The 20,259-nt window shown below is 35.8% G+C and overlaps 2 protein-coding genes across 2 annotated transcripts in view; one reads left to right on the top strand and one right to left on the bottom strand.

Moving 5' to 3' along the window:
• Positions 1–356: 356 nt before the first annotated feature.
• LOC127412252 (aspartate aminotransferase, cytoplasmic-like) lies at positions 357–11,942 on the top strand. Its single transcript, XM_051648476.1, has 9 exons — positions 357–580; positions 3,711–3,892; positions 4,385–4,508; positions 5,400–5,512; positions 6,144–6,248; positions 6,683–6,833; positions 6,928–7,093; positions 7,413–7,555; positions 9,002–11,942. Exons 1-9 carry the CDS (start codon positions 472–474, stop codon positions 9,139–9,141), a joined length of 1,233 nt encoding a protein of 410 aa, XP_051504436.1. The 5' UTR covers positions 357–471; the 3' UTR covers positions 9,142–11,942.
• A 4,877-nt stretch (positions 11,943–16,819) lies between these two features.
• The window catches only part of LOC127412137 (metal transporter CNNM1-like), a 28,237-nt gene continuing 24,797 nt past the window's right edge, over positions 16,820–20,259 (bottom strand). The window contains exon 10 of the mRNA XM_051648262.1: positions 16,820–18,656. Coding sequence (XP_051504222.1) covers positions 18,577–18,656 — 80 coding nt within the window. The 3' untranslated portion in view covers positions 16,820–18,576. The remainder of the gene's footprint in view (positions 18,657–20,259) is intronic.

Here is a 20,259-nt window from a genome sequence, read left to right as displayed (position 1 = left end):
AAAGCACAGGCGAAAGCATCTGAACACAATGCGCATGCGCGAGAAGTTCACGAGAGAAGGATTCCTTCACGACCAAATAAGATGCAAATGGTCCATTGCTGTGGGTGTGAATGGAAGCAAGGCTGCCATTGAAGCAAATGTTTCCGCCCCCTCTACTCTACCATTGGTCATAACTCACGTCACTCAAAGCCTTGGGATTTGTCATTGGTCCTATCAGTGTTACCGACCGCGTACTTCCATGACGTAGAGGCTTGACCTTCCTGTACTAGAAGATGATTAGTTGATTCTGAAGTCAAACATGAGGTCTTGATTTCTATTGGTTAGTTTCGGTACGCCTGTCCCCTATTGCCCAAATCCCACATTTGAAGGTTAAAGTCAGTCTGTGTCCATCTCAATACTAAACAAGCCGCCGTTACTCGCCTATCAGTCTACAGTTTTACTTTTCATTTATACAAATATAAACACACTACCATGTCGATATTTGCTGAAGTCCCGGAGGCTGCTCCTGTCGCAGTATTTAAGCTGACAGCAGATTTCCGTGAAGATCAAAATCCAAACAAGGTGAATCTAGGAGTCGGAGGTGAGATGCGCATTATTATTCCTATATAAACACACATGCATATCATACATATATTTGTCTTGTATCAGAGTCCAACTGTATAGATGCACACACATATGAGACATCGATCTCTATATAAACATAAATATACACAGTTGCATGTTTTAAAACCCATGCACACTACTTTCATCCTCTTTCAGTGACAAGAATGATCAAACATGAGACTTGATCCCACTTGTCAATTTCATTTAAATCCAGTCTTTTTTCTTTATGGGATGAAATAAGGCAAATTCTATTGTACTTGAACAATGAGATTTTTTTTGTATTGCTTTAATAATGATGAGACATGGCCACATGCACATGATCACAGATGAAACAGCACCATTAACATATGACATGCATACTGAACTGACATTGATATATATATATATATATATATATATATATATATATATATATATATATAAACATATAAAGTGTCCAGCACACATGGGGACTTCTTCAAAACTGTTTAAAAAGCATCCTAGAAGCAGATGGATAGATACCTCATGAAGTTGGTTGAGAGAATACCCAGAGTATGCAAAGCTGTAATCTAGGCAAAGGGTTTCTACAAGGGATGCACCAATGTATCAACCAATTATTTACATAATTAAAACCATTTTTTAGCAATATTGTTAGAACAATAAAAAAAGCCTCTTAGTAAATTTTTAAAGCATAATTCCTGAGCAAAACAGTGATCTGATGACAAAATAAGTTAAGTGCCAAAGTATCGGTATCAGCATATACATTGCCTGACTAAAGAAAAAAAAAGTCAACATTTGGATTAAAATATGCAAATACTTAAGAGCCTATGATTGGATTATTGTTGCAGTGATTAATATGTTTCAGCTGGCAACAATCCTCTAACTGATGCAGTGTTTAGCTTCTCATTTCTTAAACAACCATGTCGGAAGACGGATCCAATGGTCGTGGAAAAGATGTTACTGTGTTTACGAAGGGGCAAATTATTGGCCTGCATCAAGTGGAACGGTGGCCAGCTGGTAAGTAGCTGTGCAGTGTGTAAACCTCACTGCCCACTGTACAAGCCTCTGGAGGCAGTGTTATGTTATGATCTGGGGTTGCTTCAATTTGTCAGGTCTAGGCTCAGCAATGTTATGCAGCAATAAAATGAGCTGACTACCTGAATGTACTGAATGACCAGGTTATCCCATCAATGGATTTTTTCTTCCCTGACGGCACGGGCATATTCCAGGATGACAGTGCCAAGATTCATCAGGCTTAAATTGTGAAAGTGTGGTTCAGGGAGCATGAGGAATTGGCCACCACAGAGTCCAGACCTTAACCCCATTGAAAGTCTTTGGGATGTGCTGGAGAAGACTTTACGGAGTCTTACAAGATCTCGGCCAAAAAATTATGCAACTCTGGACAGAAATAAATGTTGTGACGTTGCATAAGGTTGTCGAAACAATGCCATGAAGAATGCACAATTTCCATACTTCAGCTGGATTGCTTTGATGACTTCACTATTATTCTGCAAAGTGAAAATTTGTAATAATAAAGAAGTTTGTGCAAACTTTTGACTGGAAAGGCATATCATGTGCAGTGATCTGACATTAAACTAAAGGCATTGCAGTCAGCTCCAGAGGAATTTAAGAGTTTCTAAATATATAGATAGCATGAAAATATATAGTCCGTCTCAACCCCTTTGATCTTCAGATTATAATTTTGTGCCTGGCTTGAAAAGACATAACTGTAAATTGATTAAATAGTATCTGTTGAAAATTGTCTCTACTAACTACTCAATCAAAGGTTTTATATCTATAGCAAGGGTTGAAGTTAGTCTTCAGGCTGTGGTTGTTTCTATTGGTGTTAGCTGTGGATGAATAGATTGTGTTATGTCAACAGTATTATTGTGTTGGGCCAGTTGTCATCTGCTGTGTAGTCATTCCTGATCCGTGTTAGTAGAGCTTGACTTCTGAGGATTCTGCAAGGATTATCTTTATCTTCTGCGTTTCCTGACACCCTTCACAGACACCACGACTGCTGCGGTTTTGAGCCACGTTAAAGTCAAGGATGAAAAGTCAAAATCCCTGAGTCATGATTGTGTCGACTGTTTTTTTTTTTTTTTTTTTGAACACCTCCCTTTCTCAGCGTCATCGCTGAAATGATAATCCCTCTTGAGCAACACAGAGAACACTGATTTCATGTGCTTTCAAAAGCCATTTACAATGTACAAATAAATCATGTCAGTTTTGTAGAAAGGAGGACATACATATGCAGAAGAATCATAGGAACGTTATTTAGCTGAGTATACTGTTGTAATGTACTGATATGAGGAATAACAATAAGACAGATCCTAATAATTTCTCTCAGAAGGTGACAAATAACCTAAGTTAACTGTTGCCCTTAGGTAAAAGTTCACAGATAAATCAAAGACCTGATCCGAGAAGGCCCTGATAAAAAGGGGCAGTTAAGGAGGGACTGTTATTGATTACTGAAATTCAGGATTCTGAAAAACGCTAATCTGAACTTTGCCTTTCTGTTGTTAAGCAGTCTTTTTTTTTTAAGGGTTGCTCCGATGTATCAGCTGCCGATATTTATCGGCCAATTATTGACCAAATTAAAACCATCGGCATATTGGTTATAAGCATGAAAACGGCTATGTGAAAAACTGATGGTTGATTTATAGTTAATTTACTTAACACACTTTGTAAAAACTCTGTGAATTTAAATGCACAATCCAGAAATAATAATAGTCACGTTATGTAGAAAGGTTTGCACTCCTAAGAACATGTAATATTACATTTTTATTCTTTCTTGTTCTTATGATAATGCAGAAAAACCAGGGGGATGAGGGAAACCATCCAAAACACTTTGAAACAAGCATACATTGACTTCATGACAGTTTGGCCTGTCATGTGTTCAGCAGATCCAATCTATGTTCAATGAAAATTAGTTATTGTTAGAACAGTGAAAAAAGCTTTTGTACCAATTTGTACAAAACTGTGATCTGATGACAAAATAAGTGGCAAAATATCGGTATCGGCCTATGGTTTTTGTGTTAAAATCGGTATCGGTATCAGCCAAAAATGTCCATATTGGTGCATCCCTACTTTATTTTTTTACATTCTCACCCTCTTCTTCTCTTTAGCATACAGGACAGATGAATGTCAGCCCTGGGTTTTACCTGTGGTGAGAAAAGTGGAGAAGATGATCGCTGAAGATCATAGTTTGAACCACGAGTACCTGCCCATCCTGGGCCTGCCGGAGTTTCGTTCCAGCGCATCTAAGATCGCCCTGGGTGATGACAGTCCTGCCATCAAGGAGAACCGGGTCCGTAATGACATGCTTGATTTGATCATCTGTAATAATAACATGCAAAACAATCACATTTTTTTTTTTTTATCATCAGCTTTAGACAAAGTTTAGATGCTTAACATATGTTCCATTCAGACAGGGTCCAAAATTAAAACTCGCTAAGTGCCAAATGATTTTCAAAATATACTTTGATGAGTTGGCTAGTAACTTTCTTAGAAACTGCACAATGCATGACATTGTAAGTCAACAGAACAAATCTGAAAATCTGTAAGAATCTAAATCTTGCTCATGTCAGTGATGTGAGAAGGCAGAGTCTACTAAAGAACTTGCGTGTCTTCTAACAGCTTGTACAATCAGAAGTTCATCTAGAAGTTTTTTTTCTCCATCCAAAGTTTCAGCCACCATTGATAGGAATGGCAGAAGGTTAAATGTTGGACTGTTGTTTACATATGTTCTCTAGTTTCAACCAGGATCATTCTGATGAAGTTTCTGATGTTTTTATCGCAGGTAGGAGCTGTACAGTGTTTAGGTGGTACTGGTGCTCTCAAGATTGGAGCAGAGTTTCTTCGCCGGTGGTACAATGGAACCGACAACACAAAAACTCCAGTTTATGTGTCTGCACCCACATGGGGTGAGGACTAGCCCTAATTACAAAGTGGAAATACTATATTGAGGACATTTTATTTCTAATATGTTACTTATTATGCTACAATATTAGCCTCAAAAGATGAGGTTCCATTAAATAAAAGGAGATTTGATTTATATATATATATATATATATATATATATATATATATATATATATATATATATATATATATATATATATATAAAAAAAAAATTTGGTAGCACTTTACAATAAGGTTGGATTTGTTAACGTTAGTAAATTGTTAGTAAACTAACAATTAACAATATATTTTTTTACCGCATTTATTAATCTTGATTAATGTTAATTTTTAAAGATACAATTTTTAATTCAGATTTTTTTTAAACTAATGTTACAGCAAGATACAACTTTTAATTTTGAAAATGTATTAGTATATGTAAAAAAAATAAAGATGAACTAAGGCAAGTCAAGTTTATTTATATAGCACATTTCATACACAATAGCAATTCAAAGTGCTTTACATTAAAATTATAAAGAAAATATAAGATAAACTTTAAAATCAACAAAGAACAAGAAAGTAGAATAAAAAGTAATAAAATAAATTAAAAAAGTAAAAATTATTCAAATGAATAATAATTTTAAGATATAATTCTAAGATCAGTAAGTGCTGAAAAAGTATTGTTCATTGTTATTTCATATTAAGTAATGTACTTAAGCAATGTTAACAAATACAACCTTATTGTAAAGTGTTGCTAAAATTGTATTTACTGTATATATACATATATATATATATAATATATATGTGTTATCTCAAATATTCTGATTGAGTAGGCTTCTTCCTTTCATATGACATCTCTATTGCTAAATTAGCACCACCATACAATTTCCATTAAAGTTTGTTGCCTTTCTTTCTAGAAAACCATAATGCAGTTTTCTCTAACGCTGGATTTGAGGATATCCGACCGTACAAATATTGGGCCGCAGAGAAGCGCGGACTCGATCTGGCAGGTTTTCTGGGTGACCTTGAGGTTAGCAGCAGTTTTTGACATTCCATTGTCTTCAACAAAACAAGCTCTTCTCAGTGTTGTATATATCAGCTACTGATACAAGTTATATACAATTATTTTATTATGTGCAGAAAAAAGTGCCTGAAATCAGTTTGCATTGTCAACATGTAAAAAGTGCTTCGGTTTGCTGCTTGCATTATTTTGTCATTTTTCATGGAACACTAATCAGTGTGCTAATCAAACACAATGCAAAAAACCGATACAAAATAAAAATCACTTCCATGTAAATCTACGTTTGTGTTCTAACCAGCCGTGACAAGGGACGAGCAATATAACATTTTGTCAGTTGCTTAGATTCTATTCTATTTCTGCGGTGTTGTGCTTTGTAGCTCTGCCCACAATGGAATCTCATTGGTCCAAATTCCTACTCCACATATCTATATATTATTCATCAGATATCTTATGGTTGGCTGTGATTGTGTTCTGTCATGCTGCATTTTCGCATTCAGTGTGGACAGACAAATTGCTTTTTGCTTGAAACTTAGTCCTAAGCAGCGTAGCACTTGGTTTGAACAAGGCATAACGTAAGAATCAGTTTAAAAAGAAATATTTGATGATTGAAACAGTGTCTTTCCTGTTTAATCCCTGTCAGAGTGCGCCTGATCACTCCATCTTTGTGCTGCATGCTTGTGCTCACAACCCCACCGGTACTGACCCCACCCAGGAACAATGGAAGCAGATCGCTGAAATCATGAAGGTGAGACACTCAGAACAACCCCCACATCGCCTTCCTGTGGAAGTGTGACCACAAAAACAACAGGTTTAGAAACATTGGATCAGATGGCACAAAGAAATGCGTCTTAATTGCACATAATCTACCAATAAGACATTTAAGACTTAACTACAGCCTTCAATTACAGCCTACTATTGTCCAAATTTGAACTGTTTACAGTCTTATAAACAGAAAATTATTGCGTAATTACCGAATGCCAAAAAACAGGTTTTTTTATTTTTTATTTATCATAATTGTGGTAGAGCTGTGCAGGACTCTAAACATTTTCCTAAAAAGTTTACCAGTGGAGCTGTAATTCCCCAGAACACATCCCTAAAAACATCTTTAATGGCAACATTTTGAATGGCAGAAATGTTGTTAGCTCACTTTAATTTTTTTCGAATTTCCTGTCTCTTCAGCGGAAGAATCTGTTTGCCTTCTTTGATTCAGCCTATCAGGGTTTTGCCTCAGGAAATTTAGAGAAGGATGCTTGGGCTGTTCGCTACTTTGTGTCCCTGGGTTTTGAATTGTTCTGTGCCCAGTCATTCTCCAAGAACTTTGGCCTGTACAGTAAGTGGTTCAAACAGAAACATGAGGGTTAATTGGATGTTTTTAGCTGTGTCTGTGTGCAGAAGGATTTGAGTTTTTTAACCTGACTCCACAGATGAGAGAGTGGGGAACCTGACCATTGTAGGCAAAGACCAAGAGAATGTAAACCGTGTACTGTCTCAAATGGAGAAAATCGTTCGAATTACATGGTCCAACCCTCCATCCCAGGGTGCACGCCTGGTTGCCATCACACTCAACAGCCCTGAACTCTTTGCTGAATGGTAAATGCAGTTAAAAATGTCTAATTTATTATTTCTAATTTAACAGCACAAAAGGTGTGTGTGTGTGTGTGTATGTGTATGTATATATATATATGTGTGTGTGTGTATATATATATATATATATATATATATATATATATATATATATATATACATGCATACATACATACATGCTGTATATATTTTGTTAAAAAATATATATATTTTGATCTTGTTGATCTGGACATGTTCATGAGGTTCACCCATGCATATGTTACTACTCTTAATGTTTTGGCTAGAGGTGATTATAGTTTGGAATTATTTTTTTATCTTTCCACAGGAAGGACAACGTAAAGACAATGGCAGATAGGGTCCTGTTGATGCGCGCTCAGCTGAAGGAAAAACTGAAAGCCCTTGGAACTCCAGGAATCTGGGAGCACATCACTGAACAGATTGGCATGTTCAGCTTCACAGGACTGAACCGTAAGCATCTCCATCTATAGCTCTTCCCCTCTTTGTGTATTCATCTATCCACTGCTGGAAACATACTGTATGTTCAAACATGGTAAACTCCAAAGCTAGTAATTAAAAACCACAAAGAGAATAGGTCCATATATACTGAAGATATAGAAGATAAAAAATGCAGTTCATTAGTTATCTTTGTGTAAACTTTTGGTTAAAGTCATCAAGTTTATATACAGTGGCCACAAAAAGAATTTGGACACTTAAATCACACTTAACATAGACAGTTTGAAAATCATTGCCGTGGATAAGAAAATATCATACCAAGCGACATTTATTTAAAGCGAGCACAACCACATCGTTTGTTAGGTTTAAAAGAATGAATAGTATTGATATACTGCATTTGTACACTTTCTGTTTGTCAAACATTAGTGGAACATGTCCAGAGTTAATTTGGTGAACTACACCTGTGGTTCCCCTGCAAGTCGGAAGCAGGGACTGAAAACGGTCCAAGGAATGAAAATGAAAACCGAAAGTGAACAAAATGTTTTGCACAACGTTACCGATAAAAGGAACAAAATCTATTTCAATTGGTCCAGGGTGAAAACTTTATTTTTATATGTTGGTAACCGGTTAATAACCTGTTAATTTCGTTCCGATAATTTTTTTTCATGAAACCGAAGTCTGAATGGTTTATTATAGTTAATTTTCGGAATTACACCAATTCCTGTTGCACAAAAAATTAGGATTCTCTCGTTTTAGTTGAACATGATAAGCATGTGCTTATGTGCAAGGAAACTGCTGCATCACACATTAACATTATTAACCATTCTTTAATTTTGTTCTAACCAGTTACCAATTGGAAAGGAGGCAGCGGAACGCTGGAACCGGAACGAATACTGTTTCTGCTCAGAACAAACAGAAATGAAAAACATTTTGTTTTTAGTCTGCTGTATACTATGCATGCTATGATTTCTATGCTGATAATTCCCCACATGGGGGGGGAAATAAATTGCTTATATTTTCCCTTATTTGGGTGAGGCAAGTCCCATATTTTGAGCTTGTTTTTCCAGACCAGGTTGCTTGTTTCTCTTGTAAGATATGGCAACACTGCAACTGGTATATCACCCACCCTTAGCACGGAGTACTGTCGTTTAAAAAAAAAACATCATTAATCGTTCTTGTAATTTCGTGTTAACCGGTTACCATTTGAAAAGGAGGCTGTGGAACACTGGAAACGGAACGAAAATATACAGTTTCTGCTCAGAACAAACTGAAATGAAAAATATTCCGTTTAGTCCCTGGTGTGAATTGTGAACTTTGAGGGGCTCTAAATTCATAAGTCACAATAAATTACCTTGGCACCACATGGTTCCAAGTAATAGTAAAAACATTTTTAAGTATGAATTAAGTGTTTCAAGATTACTGTTACATACTGTAGATTTTATTTTGTTTTCTGTTTTACAGCTAAGCAGGTGGAGTATATGGTGAAGGAAAAGCACATTTATCTAATGGCGAGCGGTCGCATCAACATGTGCGGCCTCACCTCCAAGAACATCGACTATGTGGCTGAGTCCATTCATGAGGCTGTCACTAAAGTCCAATAAGCATCTCTTTCACACTTCCTGTATGTGTGTGTGTCCGCAGGAACATAGACGCACAAACCAACACACACACACCGCCTAATACACACTTTCACTCACCAGCTTTTGGTGGTCTAATTTAATAAGCAGCAGTTGTACGTCATGTTTTATCTCCTTCAGTCATAAAGAAATTAAATGGTCCCAGAATATATATATAATTATATACACACTGATCAGCCACAACATTAAAACCACCTGCCTAATATTGTGTAGGTCCCCCTCGTGCCGCCAAAACAACGCAACCCGCATCTAAGAATAGCATACTGAGATGATATTCTTCTCACCACAATTGCACAGAGCGTTATCTAAGTTACCGTAGACTATGTCAGTTTGAACCAGTCTGGCCATTCTTTGTTGACCTCTCTCGTCAACAATGCATTTCCGTCCACAGAACTGCTGCTCACTGGATGTTTTTTGTTTTTGGCACCATTCGGAGTAATATATATACACTGGCGGCCAAAAGTTTGGAATAATGTACAGATTTTGCTGTTTTGGAAGGAAATTGGTACTTTAATTCACCAAAGTGGCATTCAACTGATCACAAAGTATAGTCAGGACTTTACTGATGTAAAAAACAGCACCATCACTATTTGCAAAAAGTAATTTTTGATCAAATCTAGACAGGCCCCATTTCTAGCAGCCATCACTCCAACACCTTATCCTTGAGTAATCATGCTAAATTGCTAATTTGGTACTAGAAAATCACTTGCCATTATATCAAACACAGTTGACAGCTATTTGGATCATTAAATGAAGCTTAACATTGTCTTTGTGTTTGTTTTTGAATTGCCACATTATGCAATAGACTGGCATGTCTTAAGGTCAATATTAGGTCAAAAATGGCAAAAAAGAAACAGCTTTCTCTAGAAACTCGTCAGTCAATCATTGTTTTGAAGAATGAAGGCTATACAATGCTTGAAATTGCCAAAAACTGAAGATTTCATACAAAGGTGTACACTACAGTCTTCAAAGACAAAGGACAACTGGCTCTTACAAGGACAGAAAGAGATGTGGAAGGCCAGATGTGCATCTAAACAAGAGGATAAGTGCATCAGAGTCTCTACTTTGAGAACTAGATGCTTCACATGTCCTCAGCTGACAGCTTCATTGAATTCTACCTGCTCAACACCAGTTTCATGTACAACAGTAAAGAGAAGAATTGCAAAGAAAAAGCCACTTTTGAAAAAGAAAAACCAAAAGAAAAGGTTAGAGTGGGCAAAGAAACAAACAGATACATTGGACAACAGATAATTGGAAAAGAGTGTTATGGATCTTAACCCCATTGAGCTTTTGTGGGATCAGCTAGACTGTAAGGTGCGTGAAAAGTGCCCGACAAGACAGTCACATCTATGGCAAGTGCTACAGGAAGTGTGGAGTGAAATGTCACCTGAGTATCTGGACAATCTGACAGCTAGAATGCCAAGGATCTGCAAAGCTGTCATTGCTGCATGTGGAGGATTTTTTGATGAGAACTCTTTGAAGTAGTTTAAGACGTTCTGACATTTTTTTTCAAATTGTAATAGTAATTTATTATGTTATTAATGTCCTTATTATACATTGTGATCAGTTGAATGCCACTTTGGTGAATAAAAGTACCAATTTCTTTCCATAAGAACAAAATCTGTACATTATTACAAACTTTTGGCTGCCAATGTATATATAATGTAATGTATATATACATACACAGTATACACGGTCTTGTCAGTTTCCTTTTGCCTTTTTCCTGTGTTTCAGATAGAGTACATTTAAATATCCTTGTTGGTGTTCATTTCAATCTTGTTTGTATAAATAAGTACTTTGTGGTGGAATTATGGCATTTAAGGAACTTTCAGTCAGTCGAATGACTTTCTCTGGATTTCTTTAGCCTAAAGGTCCAGTGTGACTGATTTTAAGATCTTCTGTTTTTCCTTAGATTAATTTCAAGCAGGTTTGTTTAACTGAATTAGAGTTATATGACCAACCCTGAGCTGGCGGGGTGGAAGGAGAATGCAGAACTAGCCCTGTCTTATCCCTATCTTATATTGATTTTATTGTCATGTCTCCAAAGATTTCATTGAATTGAGTGCATGACTGAAGGACAATGTGCGTGTTTCATGGTGTATGTGTCGGTATGCGTGGTTTAAAACTCTGAACATGCTTACAGAGATGGCTTGAAAAGAACTTGAATGACCAGGGGCATTATACTGTGTTTCACTGATAATTGCAATATGATTTATTTGTCATCTGATGCTCATACTTCAAATGAAATGGTTTGAAGCAACCATGAAATCAACTTTTGCGTACTAATTTTCTCATTTTATGTCAAGCTACTAAATTACTTATGTTGCTTTTATATTGCTCCAAGACATCAACAAAATGTTCAGAGACAGTTGTCTCATAAAGTTGATTGCATAAAAATGAGAGAGATAAATTGTCAAGCAGTGTTCAAAAAGCCATCTGGAAGCTGTTTGAGTGAATTTTAGATTTAACATATTCCTTCAAGCTTTTTTATCTTTGACTACTTTTGTGCTGGAAACACTGGTTTATGAAGACCCCAGGCATTGTTTTGCACTTTATTTTTGTGTCTGCTTTCAAAGATGTCTTTTTAATCTGCTGATTCTGGTCCATCACTTCAAATGTTCAAGCTCATTTCCGCATTGCATTGTCATTTAATGAATGTCCAGCCATTAGTCAAAGTACAGTTCACTCTCCCACCCAGCTTAGTCTCATAAGATTATAAAGCTCTGTGTGCACAAATACTCTAATAAAAGTGCATTGAAATAAAACAGTGTGAACATGTTGACTCATGTCTTATTAGCACAATTTATATATTTAATGGTGACCTTTTTGACGCCGTGACCTGCTACTGAAATGATTAACAGGAAAAATCACAGATACTGTACTTATTCACATTGTTTAATACATTTAAAGGTGCTGTAAGCGATTTTAGCGTTCTGAAGCATTGAATTAGCCACACACCCTCATTCCAAATCCCGCCCTCCAAAGATAATTTTGAGACCAAAACCAAGCAAAAGAGCAACATTGTTTGTTCCTGTGGCTGTCAAATTCACCGGTGGCACAATAGCCCCTTCAACTGACAAACATTATGATTCATAGCCTCAATGATCCGCTTCTATGAGAACAAGCAAAATGATTGACAGGTGAAAGCGTCAATGTCCGTGGACACATTTTTGTTTGCTGTTTACAAAGTCCAGAGCTGTCACAGAGACCGGTGAGATATTTCAGGACACTTATTTAATTAATATCTTTATATCTTTAAGGGAGTAGGAAAATGTTTTGCACACTTTTCCATGAAAAACAAAAATAAAAAATAAAAATAAAAAATCACTTTTAGCACCTTTAACTATTTAGTGTATAAATATAATTTGAAAAAATTATTTTCATTTGAATATCAGCTAGTTTGCATGTTGATATTTATCACCATTAGAGCTAAGTATCGATGCAGAATTCCCAATATGATTCAATTCTCATTCACAAGTGCTTGATTCGATTTCGATACAGTTTGATTTGATTCTGATTTATTTGGGTATATTTTAGTTCTAATGTCCATTTTGATTACATATGAAAGAAATTCTCAGCTAATGCTGTAAATTATACAGTGAACCTTCTAACATGGTACATTATGAAAATATTGATTAAAAAAAATTGACAGCAGTGACCAAACTATGCAGTTTAATTGCTGTTTATTTAACAGATATAATAATCTACACAACCTAAACTGAAGTAAACTACAGTAAAAATAAAAGATTGATCTTGGGATTTAAAGAACCGATATCAGAATTTGTCTTTGTCCTTGTGTTTCCATTACACTTAAAGGAATAGTTCACCCAAAAATGAAAATTTGCTCATAATTTACTCACCCTCAGGACATCCAAGATGTATCTGAATTTCTTTCTTCATCAAAACAGAATTTAAGATTTTTAGGATTTAATTTCAGGCCTCTTCCTTTAAACAACGCAAGTGAATGTACTCCATTTTTTGACGGTCCAAAATGCATATTTAGGGTTCAGCAAATGTTCATTTTTGGGTGAAAAATTCCTTTAAATTGGCCTCCTGAAGCTCAATATATTAACTCCGTTCTCAAAAAAAATACAACTTTCCCTATCGTCAGCTTTACTCAATCCTCCCAAGTTAATATTTAAAAAAAAATATATATTTTTTTAAATCATGTAACCAAGGTAACTTAAATTGAGTTGATCTAACTAAAAAAGTGTCTTGTCAGCTTTATTTTATCCATTTAATTTAATTTGTTTTGTTAACTGAAACTGGAAAGAGGATTTCTAGTTCCATGGGACTCGACAGGGAGTGTAAATGTTAAAATGAAGTGTTATTTTATGTGTCTTTGTGCAAGATCAATATAAATCAGGAGACTTGCTAGTGTTTAATGTTATGTTGAGATCTAGAAGAATTTAAGTTATGGTGTTGTTTTGGGGGTTACCATCATGGTAAAGAGTGGCGCTTGAGCCTATGTTGAGCCGATACATTTGGAGTATTTTACATATTGCTGTGCTAACCATAGCGTAGTGACCAAGCTGCACTCAGTAATGCTTCCCACCAGCATGTGTTTAGCATGCTGACATTTCCTGTCCTAGCTAGCATATCACTAAAAGAGTTTCAGCTATAGTTATTTTGACATGTTAAATGCTGTTGGGTTTACTTGATCCAGTTAGGTTCCCTCTACTTGAAGTATTTAAGTTGAAGTTACATGGTAATTTTAATTTAAGAGCACTCATTTCAAACATGTGGAACCACTGTCCATAACTGAATCAAGTTCAGCCAAGGAGTTATTTTTTTAGTGCGTTATGACAAAATATCACAGTTATCAGTTTACTTTCTTGGCACAAAATACAAAACTATAAATATTGACTGTGAATAAAGTAGTTTGCATTGATATTTCCTAGTTCAAGCTGTTAATACTGACCTTTAACCCAGAAACATTTAAATGTAACATGGTTGAATGGTCATTGCACAAAACGTTTTTTGAAAGAGCCCTCTCTTGTTGTTCCCAATCTCCATGGTGGGAAAATATGATCTCTGCATAGTTCAGCAGTAACCTTTCCAAATGAAATTACTTTTAAAAAATCCTGAAATTTTCAAGCACTAATGGTACTTTTAAATGCAGTTGGTTCTGAGTGATTGAAAGGCCCTATGTAAACACACTCCATGATGTGCATATTCAAGGAATGTGTTCTGTCTCAAAATAACAACTAGCAAAGGTTTTCATCCTGAAATAGCCAAGCAGTTTTAAGACCTCTTTGAACTTAATCACTCAGCTGAAATCAGCATCTAAAGCTAGCAGGACTGAGTACCCGCGGTATAGGTCTTCTGTGTATAAACATTTGTGAAGGGGTACCATAAAAGCCTTTTTGTGTAATCATTATTGTTTAATTATGTTTGTTGTACTTGAACAGAGATTGACCTTTAAAGACCTGTTTTTAAAAGGATGTTCAAGGATAAAGTCAGGGTCATCACACGACAACACAAATTTGAGTCAATACTCTCTTTATTTAGAGGGTAGTGGTACGTTTCATTCTAAAATACCACACCAAGACATAATCTAATCAATAATTGATATCATTATAGCTTTTTGTCCTTATTATCAAATACACAATTCATAGTTTTTTTTTTGTTTTTTTTTTAATGTATTTTTTTTTTTAAATAGAAGTCTTTGTAAACTCTGTAGAAACATATAGTCTATCTTTCCCTCGGATAACCCACCATACAGAGAGTGTGTGCTGGAGAGGATTTTCTTCCTGTCCTTAGAAAAAACCCACAGTTTAAGGCTTAAATATCCATGTCATACAAGAATGTGTGTGTCTCTCTGTATGATGAAGTTTAGAGTGGATTTTGTGCCTGTCTTGTCTAAACCGAGTCAGTATGATACAGAGTGGTTTGTGTGGATGTGTTCTTTTGGGGTTCTGATCCAAATGTTAGAATGCATCACTGCTCCCTCCCTGCAATGCAGCACTGTGACGTCAAAGTGCTGCCCCCTCTCTCTCAGTCTCAGCATGTGCTCTCTATACAGTGGGTTTAGCTCACAGTATTGCACAACGCAAAGTGTCTGTGTGGCCTGAAAACAAACAGGCACATTCAGTTCACTTCAGATAATCAAGATGCAAAGCAAATTTTATAAAAAGGGGTAATAATTTGTAGCTTGGTTATTATTGCTATTATATACTACTTGTAATAAATATCAGAGAAAAAAAAAACAAAAAAAAAAAAAACAGACATCCAGTGGTTTCAAGCATGAGTCTTTGTGCTTTCTGTTGTAGACTCCATAGTGGGGTCATAGGTCAGTGTTAGCAGTGTTCTAACAGCTCAGGGGCAAAGAGAGGCAGGTAAATTCGGAATGGAAAACTAGCTTACTACTTACTTAATACTATATTGCACATTATACACTAGGCTATTGCCTACTATTTAAAAAAAGAAAGAAGTAAATCAGTAGGCATTATTTCTATGAGAAATGTTTCAAACCACTGCAAAAACAAACACAAAAACTTTATTTTAATGTTCCCTTTGTTAAGGGTTTATAAAGGGGTTTATTAATGACTAATAATTAATTTCCACATGCATTATAAATAATTTATATGCAGTTATGGCAACATGCATAAAAGGCAACTTTCATCCCATACTTGCCAAATAGTGTTACATCAACTTATGTTATACATATTATTCATACTTCATTATATTAATCAAAAGCATAAAAAGCCCTAATTCATGATTATGTCACAATGTAGCAATATAGATTATTATAGTGAGATTAAAAAAGAGGGATTATGCCATTTTGCTACAGTCCTTGTCACTTTCCTTGTCATGTTGATGTCAAAAGAGTGGTTTTACTTAGTCCTAGTTACCTAAAGTCCCCTACAAGAACACTTTTCAGGTCTTCATGTTATTAAGCATTTATAACCTGTGAGGTAAAATGGCTCACTATTTGTCAGGTATTGCAAGACATTTAGCCTTTTTATGCATGTTACTATAACAACATCTAAATGATTTATTAGTCATTAATTACAGACCCTTAAAGGAATAGTTCACCCAAAAATGAGAATTCTCTCATCATTTACTCACCCTCATGCCATCCCAGATGTGAATGGCTTTTTTTCTTCTGCTGAACACAAACTAAGAATATATCAGCTCTGTAGGTCCATACAATGCAAGTAAAAGGTGGTCAGAACTTTGAAGGTCCAAAAAGCATATAAAGGCAGCCTAAAAGTAATCCATATGACTCCAGTGGTTAAATCTAGATCTTCAGAAGCAATATGTTAGTTGTGGGTGAGAAACAGATAAATTCTCCTCAATTCTCCACTCTGCCCAGCAGGTGGCGATATGCATGAAGAATGCGAATTGCCAAAATGAATGAAGAAGAATGTGAAAGTGAAAGTGGAGATTTATAGTAAAAATGGACTTAAATATTAATCTGTTTCTCACCCACACTTAGATTATAAAGATATTGATTTAACCACTGGAGTCTTATGGATTCATTTTATGCTGTCTTTATGTGCTTTTTGGACCTTCAAAGTTCTGGCCACCATTCGGTTGTATTGTATGGACCTATAGAGCTACAGAGTTTGTGTTCAGAAGAACAAAGAAAAATCATTCACATCTGAGATGGCATGACGGTGAGTAAATGATGAGAGAATTCAAATTTTTGGGTGAACTATTCCTTTAACAAAAAGAACATTAAGGTAAAGATTCTGTACATACTACAGAAATAATAAGTGTAGTATGATAGTATGCTATTCCGAATACAGTCAGTCTTCATTGTAGCAGGTTGAAACCCAAAGCCCATTAGTCTATATATTTAAATAGATATACACTATATCATCAGTGTCTGCTGCATGCATACAAGAGAGAGGTATTAACTTGACATACTCAGTATAAAAAGCCTTTCATGCAAAACACATCCAAGCCCATATTTATAATCCCCGTGCCTGACAGAATGTAATCATGTGGCTTGATGGCAGGGATGATCTGATTGATTATTTTATCATGATCACGGCATGCTGGGAAAAGTGATGGCAGTGAACCAGTTATGGCAGCTCAGATATTCTGCGGATGTCATTGTAAGTATAAGTGCCACTCTTACTTGGAACCTAAGGTAAAACTTGCATATCAGTATGCCCATGGAAAAGTGGTAGACATTTTAGTGTGTTGCAGAGGGGGGCAAATTACTAATTTCACAACTATTCTGTGCACATCCTCAAGTTACTAATTATGATTTAATATCTAATTAAAAGGTCTCAAAAACAAAATACTAGTCTTCTTGCATGTTTTGGATATTGCTTATGATTGTTTTTATGTCTGAGGTGACATTTTAGTATCAATGCTTTCAAGTTTGTTCAAGTTATGGCTTGCGCATATCCTATCTATATTTCATACAGTAAACACAATGCTGCTCTAATAATAATACTGCTCTTTGAGAAAAGCATGCCAGTGTAATAAATGTCATTGATTTTAGACAAATATATTGTCAAATAGATGTGCTTGGAGTTTAAGCATTGGCATCTCAACCAGTAGTTTATAAGCTATTCAAATCCGGACTAAAACAGCTAAACAATTTGTACACAATTTTTTAAAATTTGTACCCTGTTCTCTCAGCAGAACAGAAAAAAAAAAAAAAAAAGCAAAAATAAGAAATAAGGTAATGCTTTAAAGTAGAATCAACATAAAATATGAACTCAGAAAATAGAAAAATAATTCTGACAGCACATACCTAATATAGGTATTTTTTCTCTGTCATTACCTCTAAAGCTAATCTATTCAACAGAATATCAAATAAAAGGGTCTAATCTTTCTCAAAGTGCTTTGATGACAATAATTTCTCTTGACTGATTTCCAGGCACAGCCTGACGTATATCTCTCATCTAATATAATATAAAAACCACACAATTAACACTTTGTCAATTAATTCCATATAATTAACAAAAGATGACCATATCATGTGATGTACTGGATGCTCTGTTCTCTCAGTGGTCAGATGATTGTTTTTGGGTCTCCAGGCTTGTGCTTGCTGGATTTGCCTGGGTCAGAGGTCAGAGCGTCATTACCACAGTAACTGGAGATGGCATCATTATAAACTGCCATCAAAACTGTAGTATGTCAACTGCTCATCTTGTCAATTAAAAAAAAATAATAATAATCAGATGTGTATTGCTGCATGTTTGAGGCCTGATGGTGGAAATTTCAGGCTTGTTGCAACAGTGTATTCCTCTGGTATTGAGCATCTACCTGGTGTTGGAGTCCACTGCAATGCTGAAGGCAAGGTTTCATGATGCTACATCTGTTGAAATGTGCAGATTGGGTTGTGCTTTTTCTCACTCAAGATCCAGAGGAAGGCTGGAGAATATTTCACATTTGTGGGGGAAGCAGGAGAGAGTAAGAGAGACACACTAAATGCTAGGTCTTGACCTGTGAATGTTCAAAATTGTCTTCCTGAGGTTTGTCTCCTTCACGAGACCTCATTCTTTTTTTGTTGCCTGGAAAGTAGAAAGAGATTGACATGTAAAATGTTCTGATTTGACCCCAGTGTCTATGCCTAATCCTTGGATGAAAAGCTCTCAAAAACCAATTACGATAATGAATAATTCAGCTTTTTTGTTCATATATACTAACAAGAAACTATTATTCTAACCACAGGTGGAGAGCTGTAGTTCCAACCACACAACTTTGCGATGCTGTTTACGAATGTTCGTTGGAACAACGGTTTCGGGAAACACCAAATCGTTGAACAATGTTGGTAAGTGACAATGGAACTTGCGACCATATTTGGCCAAAAAGCTCACAATGCTTTTGGGAAACACACCCCAGGTTGACATGTTCCTAGAGAGACATATTTTGTTGGTCCTGGAACAACTTTACTGTCAAACAAACATTACCCTAACCTTAACCTACCTCTAAAACTACAGTAAAATAGTTTGTTGAGCTGAATATTGTTGAAGCCCCTAAGCCCATTCCTAAGCCTAACCCTAAAATGTTATTGCTATTAGGAATGTTGTTCCAGTACTAACAAGGATGTTCATCCAGAAACACATCTTACTTTGCAAAGTCATGGCCACCAACTGAGTGAGACCACCATTCCTTTCAAACAATCAGATTTTAGGGTTTGGTTTAGGCCACTTTACACTTAATACATTTTCAATTGAAAACACTTTGATTTTGTAACGTTAACGCCTCTCATCCACACTGGAGTCTTTCGAAAACACTCTCTAGTACTGCATACTTTGGAAAACGATGAAGTTTGGAAATGGAAAACAGAGTTTTCTGCTAAAAATGTATTAGTGTGGACGTGGCCTTAGGCTAACGCTTAGAGCTGGGGCTTAAATGACATTCTTATCAACCAATAATTCTTTCATTTTTTGGTTTAGGGTAATGGTTTGGATTAGAGTTATGGTTATTATTGCTTGTAAGGAGTGTTTTTCCAGGACAAACAAAGGATTATGACACAGGAATATGCTCTACTTGGGTAAATCATGTCATTCTGAGTGAGTGAGTGATTTGTTTTATATTAAAAATATGTGTGGGCTGCAGCTTGAATGGCTGGTTGCTAAGAAACAGTTTGAATCTTAAAATGCAGACTAAAAGCAGACAGTATGTGTATGTGTTACAATGCGAGTATGTGAGTATGAGTGTGTTGGCGAGGGTTTAGAGAGAGTGTGGGACAGAACAGGGTATGTGCAGCTCTAAACTTAGGTGCTGTATCATTATAGGACAGATTCACAAATTTAGAAACATGCTTGTGCAATACCATGCATAAAATGTCCCTACTACCAGAGGGATATTAATGTGAGGTTGTCCAGAGCTCTATATGGCTTTTGAGGCAGAGCAGTGACAAAATAAATTTTGAGTCTTATTGAATGTATGCTTCTTATTTATGCATTTATTAATTTTTTACTCAGAAAGCACTGAAACTTTTTATGTGTTATAGAAATAAAATTGTATTTTAGGTTATTTGACAAAACATTTTTACAGAGTAATTCAGTGGCTAGTGGAAGTTAACAGCTGAAATTATTTACAGCACCTCTTTTGCAGTGGGACAGGTGTTCAGGTGGCAGTTTGTGTGTGTGTGGTTCAGTTAGTGTG

Source organism: Myxocyprinus asiaticus, chromosome 21 (genome assembly GCF_019703515.2).
Source record: "Myxocyprinus asiaticus isolate MX2 ecotype Aquarium Trade chromosome 21, UBuf_Myxa_2, whole genome shotgun sequence".
NCBI lineage: Eukaryota > Metazoa > Chordata > Actinopteri > Cypriniformes > Catostomidae > Myxocyprinus > Myxocyprinus asiaticus.
Note: the sequence above shows the minus strand (reverse complement) of the source record. Positions and strands in the feature narration are given on the sequence as shown.

What these genes read in the sequence shown, in the direction of transcription:
- LOC127412252 (XM_051648476.1), top strand. Translation starts at nt 472, where the DNA reads ATGTCGATATTTGCTGAAGTCCCGGAGGCTGCTCCTGTCGCAGTATTT. An exon ending in CTGCCATCAAGGAGAACCGG is followed by an intron (nt 3,893 to 4,384) that starts GTCCGTAATGAC and finishes TTTTTATCGCAG; the next exon opens with GTAGGAGCTGTACAGTGTTT. An exon ending in CAGCTTCACAGGACTGAACC is followed by an intron (nt 7,556 to 9,001) that starts GTAAGCATCTCC and finishes TCTGTTTTACAG; the next exon opens with CTAAGCAGGTGGAGTATATG.